General features: G+C 33.2%; 1 protein-coding gene across 12 annotated transcripts in view; it reads left to right on the top strand.

The window, feature by feature from the left end:
- The window catches only part of RIMS2 (regulating synaptic membrane exocytosis 2), a 255,008-nt gene that overhangs the window by 11,294 nt on the left and 235,287 nt on the right, over positions 1–8,427 (top strand). For all 12 annotated transcript variants that reach the window (XM_021713514.1, XM_008060442.2, XM_021713541.1 and 9 more), the window contains exon 2: positions 3,062–3,215. In XM_021713514.1, coding sequence (XP_021569189.1) covers positions 3,121–3,215 — 95 coding nt within the window. In that variant the 5' untranslated portion in view covers positions 3,062–3,120. The remainder of the gene's footprint in view (positions 1–3,061; positions 3,216–8,427) is intronic.

Below are 8,427 nucleotides of genomic sequence, written 5' to 3'. Positions count from 1 at the left end.
ACCCAGACTAGAGTGCAGTGGCCGCTCCCAGCCACTGCAGCCTTGACTGCTGGGCTCCGGCGATCCTTCCACCTCAGCCTTCCGAGTAGCCGGAATTACAGGCATGCACTACTACGCCTGACTGATTTTTTGATTTATTGTAGAGATGAGGTCTCGCCAAGTTGCCCAGGCGGGTCTCGAACCCGCGGGCTCAGGCAATCCACTCACCTCAGCTTCCCAAAGTGCGGGATTACAGGCTGAGCCACGGAGCCCGACACAAGAACCACTTCTACCTTGGGGCTTTTTATTTTTTTCTTGGAACCTCTCTGTATATCCACTTAGCAAAATACCTCACCTCCTTCAGTTCCTTCTGAAATTCACCTTCTCAATGTGTCTTATCTACCTTGACCACCCTATATAAAATTGCAAAATATCCCCCTATTCTGGCATTTTGATCTCTCTTTTTCTGATTTTCCCATAATACTTATGTACTTAGTGTGTACGTAGTATATGTAGTTCTATTTTTTCTATAGTACTATATACATTCTATGTACATACTAAGTATGTAATATATATAGCCACTAGCTACATGTGACTATTTGAATTTAAATTAAATTTAAAATAAATATATTAAGAAATTCAGATCCTCATTAACACTATCCAGATTTCAAGTGTTCAATAGTTGTGTGTGTCTAGTGGGTACCAAATTGGACAATACTGATAGAGAAACATTCCATCATTTTAGTGTTCTATTGGACAATACCGGACTAAGTTTTATAAGAACAATTAATCTTCCTACTGAAATCTCTCTAACCTTCTGTATGAATTGTATACTGCTCTCAGCTTTCTCTTTCTGAATTAATACTTAGATCATGAGAGCACAATGTAGTATTAGGACACAGTGAGAGCACTGGAGTCAGAATGATCTTGTTTTAAGTCCCAGCCCTGTTATTTAATACTCAATCACTCAGGTGATTTACTTGTCTTCGTTTTCTCAAATTAAAAACATTGATAACGTCTTCTTGGTAGAGTTGTTTCTATTACACAGCATATGTGTTTCTGAAAACCCTTGTGCTCAGCAAGATCATGGACTAAAAACATCAGGGATTCTAGGAAAAATAGTTAGGAAAGATCATTGAAACCCATCAGCTTTGAGAACAGAACACTGAAAATAAAACTGACAACACGATTAAAAAGTCTTGCTAAGTTATAAGCAATAAAAACATTAAATATACAAGTGTAAACAAAATGAATGTACTCAGATGGAAGGAGTATATATAGATGGAAAGAAGGATAAGTCTGCAAAACTATGGTGTCAAGGGAACTATCTAGAAACACCATGCAGGACCCATGTAATATGTACTTCTGAGGCAGTTTGTGATCAAAGGGAAGCAAGAGGAAGAATATAGGATGAATGAGCACTGTATACTGTTCTGTATTTCTCTGATTTGCTGCATTCAGCTGTGTTCATGTTCTTTGTATTCAGTGGCTACTGTTTGGTAGTCTGCAGTGGACACTGTTGACATTCCACTCATATCTTCTTTACCACCTGGTTTACTCACCCCCGGATACTGTGAAGTATTTGAAGTATTGGTAGCTAACAACTCATATCTGTCTCTTCCTCTGGAGAATTGCCCTTAAACAAATGGAAGCCACCTTACTGAGTAGGTTAAATACCTTTCCATTGGAAGTCCTCAGTCAGAAACTGGCTATCATAAAACTACAAAACCTATCCCCCTTACCTCAAAGTCAAAGCAACTCTAGTACCCTTTATGCTTCAGAGTTTCCAATGGGATCAGGCTGAGGCTACATCATTGCTTAGTTTCTTACCTTGCCCTATTCTGCTTGTCTCCTTTTTCCTGAAAACTCTACTTGACTTATTTATGTGTATCTGAATCTCTGTTTCCAGGGAGTCTAATCTAAGGTAATACATAAAACATTTACATGCTAAGAAAAATTCACATATGAACTAGTCATTTCTTTGAATTATTTCTGAAATGTTCTAACAGAATATTTTGTTAAGTGCCTGACAGAATTCCTATTACATAGTAAAGGTCAATTACTAATATCCATAATGAGGATGATGAAGATACTAGTGGCGATAGTGGTAATATCACTTCCTGCTCAGAAATTTTCAGGCTCTTTTGACTACAAATCTTTGACGCTTTTCTATAACTTGAGTCAAACTGACTTTTTCTGCTTATTTCCCCACTGTTGCCCCACATTGAACTGCTGTCTTTCTGTCAACTTAGAATTTCTTCTAATTTTCTCCATCTGTCCACATATCAATTGCTTTTTACTACTCATTTAAGTTGCATCTTTTCTAATACACTTTGTCTAAATGTGTCAGATCACCAGGCTCTTTCATAAACTGATTTATTACATTTTTATTCTCAGGCTTCTGTATCTCAGCCTTGTCAAATACTATAAGAAAAATCATAGTGAGGTACTATAGCACATGCCTGTAGTCCTAGCTACTGAGGAGGCTGAGGCTAGAGGATCTCTTGAGGCCAGCATGAGCAACATAGTGAGACCCTATCTCTAAAAAATAAGAAATAGCAAAGCAGTTTGCATATGTACTGCACATGTTATTCAGAGTGTTTTCTAATATTGTTTATCTCAAAGAAATGACTATAAACTTTTAGGAACTTTTTATGAACTTAATAATTTTAAATCTTATTGATTGTTGAGAAGTATTTGAGGTTCTTCTGGGTTATTGAAGAGATGAAGATGTTTTTAGAAAAAATTTGAGCCTTTTGTTGAAGATAATTAACTCTGTCTAAAAGTTTTACTCTATAAGTAAATGTATATAAGAGATTTACTGTATATGTAAGTATATATAAAAATTTTACTCTACGCAACACAACACCTTAGATATATCAGCTACCTAAATATATGAATATTTGTCATTCCTTTTTAACTTACGTGTTTCTAAAATATAATTTTGTCTTAATATTATGCTTTTAATATATTCAAAGTCTTTCAACTTCACCAACATTTTATGTTTTTTAGTAAGGTACAAAATACACAAAGGGCTTACTGTGCAGGTAACTATAATACTTATTAATCTTTCTCCCTTTAGATTATAGACACAATGGCCGAGATCTTCAAAGCTCAACATTATCAGTGCCAGAACAAGTTATGTCATCAAACCATTGTTCACCCTCAGGTTCCCCTCATCGAGTAGATGTTATAGGAAGGACTAGATCTTGGTCACCCAGTGTCCCTCCACAAAGGTAAGCTAACACATTCATTTTATTTATCAGATGGTACTTCTGGCCTATTTATCATACAGTCCTATTAATAATCTCTAAAGATATTCTTGTGGAAAAAGTTGTTTAAGGAAAAACAAGAAGCTATTCAATAACCTATGTAATGAGACTATGTAATAAAGTATATAATAACCTTTGTAATGAAATAGGGGTTACTTTGTAACTTTGGACTACCTATATATTATTTTATTGTAAGAGTTCAAAATAATTAAGAACTAGCTTTCAATCACATGAGCAGATCTCGGTAGAACCAACTAATTATACTCATAAATGATATAGATATTGGTAATTTAATAAAAGGGAAAAAATAAACAACTGACTGGTCTTCAAAATTAGGAAAAAATTGTCAGAAAAAAATGCATATGCAGTGGGAAGAATGTTTCAGAAAATCTATAGCACCAAGTCTTATGTCTGGTAGAAATCTCTGATCACTTCAATCATGTATGGCAGGCTTAAGGAGTAACAGTCATAGAAATAATAGTTGAGGTTAACAAGAAATATGTGCAAAATTTACATTTTATATACTTAGAATGTTTATGAAATGTTGACCAGAGTGACAACTTTATAAGATGTTAATTGCAAGTCCCAAGTTGTAACCTATTCTGACTGACCAGCTATATATTGGGGTTTCTTCAATTCCTCCCCTTTGGTTTGGTAATTGACTAAGAGAGCTCATAGAGCTCAGGGAAACACTTTACTTATGTTTACCTGTTCATTATAGAGGATATAATTACAAACGATACAGATGAAAAAATGGATAAGGCGAAGTATGGGCAATCTGGAAGCTCATCACATCTTGTTCAAAAGAGTTTTACAAACTCCAGCACCCCTCATCCCCTTCCATGGGTCAGTAGGTGAGGCTGAAAGTTATAGCTCTTTAATTCTGGAATCACTTGCTCCTTCTGGAGACTGATCTCATCCTGAGGCCATCTAGGAGACCCACCCTAAGTAATCATTAGCATAACCGTTAGGAGCTCTATGTCAGGAACTTGAGACAAAGACCAAATATGTTTCATGTTACACCACAGTTTTATTATTACCAGGGAAAGAAAATTTGAATAGTCCAAAAGAAGATAAACATAGGTTTTAGATTAGATTCAATGTCATATAATAGACAGCCCATCATAGCAAGAGCTTAAACGTAAAACGTTTATTCTGGTCTTGAAAAGGAAGTGTGTAAATAGACAATCCCAGATAAAAATGGTAGCTGAAAAATAATCATTGATTAATTATAGAGGCAAGTAAGATTTTAAAAATACACATAACAATTATCATCCCTAAAACAAGATCCACTAATATATTGTTCATAAGCAACAGGCTTAAAATAAAAGAACATAGAGAATATGAATGCAAAAGCATGAATAAATACAATAATCATATGTACACTAAAAGGAAAATGGAATCCCAATTTCAATCAGAAGAAAAAATTGAATTCACTATAAAAAATGTCACGAAGAACAAAGAAAGATGTAATCTAGAAAAAGAAAAGCCAATACTAATTCTAAAAGGTATAACCAGTACCACCACTTTAAATTACATAGCCTGTAGCACAAAGAGCATACACAAGGCAGCAAGAAGGACTGTATGCTCATTCTGTACAGAACAGTACTTTTCAACTGTGCCCCAAGTCACTGTAAAGGCCAATGAAAAGACCTCAGTATAATGATCATGGACAAATATGCTCCCTACAGAATGAAAAACTTCAAAAGATAGGAAGCAATAATTGATGGAATGAAAGAAAGAGAGAGAGAGTAACAAAGAGAGAGATAATTGTTGTGGAGATTAACATATCCCTGACAGAAATCAATGAATCAATCAAACAAAAACAATTAGCAATGACTTAGAAGATTTGAATAATGTATGTATAAGAATTAGTTCAGATTTATTGTGTGACTTAAATCTTCTGTAGTTTGCATTTATACCTTTGTGTATATCTCTATATAAAACTACACACATAAGAATACAAATGATATTTTAACAAAAAGTAAATTTAGAAAAAATAATTAGTAACAAAAACTGGTCAAAAAGAAAACTGCAGTAAATCCCAGATAAACTTTTTTTTTCTGAACATTATTCAATAAACTTATAAAGCAATTTTAAAAAACATAGTTTTTAGATTCCTGGAACTTATTTAAGATACTGTGAAATAACTTTTGATTATAAATGAAATAGTTAGGGAAATTAGTAAATGTTAAAATTGAATGACAATGAAAATTATATAAGCATTTATAGGACACAATTAACATTTAGGAAATTTTTACCTTAAATGATATTTATCAGAAAATAAGAAAGATTAAAAATGGTGAAATGAGATATCACCTCAGACCTGTTAAAATGACTATTGTCATTAATAATAATAGAATGGCTATTACCAAAAAGACAGAAAAAAACAAGAGTTGACAAGGATGTAGAGAAAAGGGAACCCTGGTACACTGTTGGTAACAAATTCATACAGCTATTATGGAAAACAGTATGTAAGTAGCCCCCAAAGTTGAAAATGGAACTGCCATGTGGTTTAGCAATTTTACTACTTGGTATATATTCAAAGGATATGAAATCAGTATGCCAAAAAGATATCTACACTTTACTTCCATGCTCACTGTAACATTATTCATAGTTGCAAGGTATAGCCTCAAACTAACTATCATCAACAGATGAATGGATAAAGAAAATGGGTTTATATGCACAGTAAAATATTAATCTTTTAAAAAGAAGAAAATTCTGTCATTTGTGACAACATATATAAACCCGGAGGACATTATGTTAAGTAAAACAAGCCAGGCACAAAAAAATAAATACCACATGATTTCTCTTATACGTGGAATCATAAAATGTTGTACACACAGAAATGTGGTTACCAGAGACTGAGGAGTGAGAGAATTAGAAAGATGTTGGTCAAAGGACACAGCATTTCAGTTAGGAGGAATAAGTTCAAGAGATCTATTGTACATCATGGCAACTATAGTTAGTAACAGTATATTACATAATTGAAAATTGCTAAAAGAGTAGATTTAAAGCATTCTCACAACAAAACGGTAAGTATAAGAGGTAACACATATGTTAAGTAGCTTGATTTAGCAGTTTCACAATATATGCATATATCAAAACACGACATTGTATACCATAAATATGTATAATTTCTACTTGTCAACTAAATTTAAAAAAAGAAAGTCACTAAATAAACTCTGAATTTAGGAAAGTGAGTACAGTGCAATGCAATGGAGAAAATCCTGAAGAGACATGAAGAAAGGTATCAATAAAAATTAAGGCAAAATCAATAAAGTTGAGACAATATGAGACACAGACAATAAGAAAGAAAACTAAGCAAAAGATAAGAGAACATATGTTAACTCAGTAGCTAGTTATTTGAAAACATTGATGACATCAATATAATAGAAAGACTGTACACAAAAAAATGAGAAGTGCAAATAAATAGCAGGATGAAAAAAGGAAACAATTACAAATAAGAAAAAGACTCTTAAAATAAGTGTTATGAAGTTATATTATTAATTTTTAAAATCTGGGTGAAGCAGCTAAACTTCTGAAAAAATATAAAATACTAAGATTGGCACAAGAAGATATTATAAAGTTAAATAAACTGGCAACTAACAAATAAATTGAATGGTACTCAAAAACAAACTGCTCCCCTTCCCTCACCCACCCAAAGAAAATTTCAGACTAAGAAGATATTATGAGTACGTTTTAACTAAATTTTCAAGAACAAATATCTCTGTCCTATATACAACAGGTTCTGAAAACATTAAAAGAGAGCTGTCTAACTCTTTTACTGGAAGTGATATAATATAATAAAATACTATAAACCCTTTTTATTTTATTTTTTTCAGAGTTAGGGTCTTTCTATGTTACCCAGACTGGACTTGAACTCCTGGGCTCAAAGTATATTCTCCAGCTTCAGTAGTTGGGACTACATTACACCTAGCTCAATAAGCCCATTTTAATTACAAACATAGACGTAAAAATCTTATTTTAGCTAATGATATGTAAACTAAACATAAACTAAAATCATGGTGGTTAGACACCAGAAAATCTGTTATGGTAATTCATCACATTAATGGACTAATGGGGAAATAAAACTCATTAAAGGCAGAAAAAGAATTGTATTATTCAACTCTTATTCACATGATACTCAGACTAGGAGTAAAAGAGGACTACCTACATGAAATAAAAGCTTTATGAAGTAAACATTGTACTTAAAGGAAAAATTTTTAAGGCATTTAGACAAATATTAGAAATAAGATGTGTGGATGCCCATTATTATTTTCACTGTTTAAAATAGTACTGCAGGTCCTGAAAAATGTTAAAAGACAAGAAAATGAAGTAAGAAGTAGAAGAATTGGAAGAGAAAAGATAAAAACTATTATTATTTGTTAATGATGGATTGTCTACATAGAAAGCCCAACATAATCCAAATATTAAAACTAACATGGGAATTCTGTCAAGTAGTTGGCAATAGATCAACCTATATAAAGGAGTAATAGCTAATCAGAAAATAAGGAAAGACATAAAGCACTAGTCTCAAAAGCAACACAAAGTATCTAGCAATTCATCTAACTAAGAATTCACAAGATCTTTTCAAATAAAAGCTTTAGGTAAGGAATAAATGAGAGATATAGTTCATGGATAGAATTACTTCACATAATAAAGTTTTAAACTTTCACAAATTAGTTTAGAAATCTAATACAATACTGTTACTGGCTGATGAGTCCTTTCAGCCCAGAGATGAAGCACAGCTGAAGCTAAAAACACACAGGCAACGCCTGATTAGGGCTTCTTGCTTGAACAAAAAGAGATAAGCATTGACCAAAAGGATGATCAAGCTGCTCCCCTAGCAAAGAATGGGGCAAGTTTTATAGAAGGTCCTGAGAATGAGGCAGGCTCCTCATCTTCCTCTAAATCAGTCTTTTTTTTAATCAATATTTTTTATTATGATTTTGTGGGGTACAGTTAAAGGTTAGGTGTACAATTACGTTTCATTCAGGCACCCTATTGATAAGAGGTGTTTCCTCATCCCCAGACAGATATTTGCGACTGTTAATCCCATCCCCCTCCCCCCCGTAGTTTCCCAGTACCGCCAGTCATTTTCTTATAGTATTACATTGGATTTTCAAGGTCCATTATATGAGTGAGAACATGTGATACTCGGATCTTTGTTTCT

Source organism: Carlito syrichta, unplaced genomic scaffold (genome assembly GCF_000164805.1).
Source record: "Carlito syrichta isolate Samal-C Ts95f unplaced genomic scaffold, Tarsius_syrichta-2.0.1 Scaffold92606, whole genome shotgun sequence".
Lineage (NCBI taxonomy): Eukaryota > Metazoa > Chordata > Mammalia > Primates > Tarsiidae > Carlito > Carlito syrichta.
The sequence above is the reverse complement of the archived record's forward strand: the minus strand, read 5'-3'. Positions and strand labels throughout refer to the sequence as shown.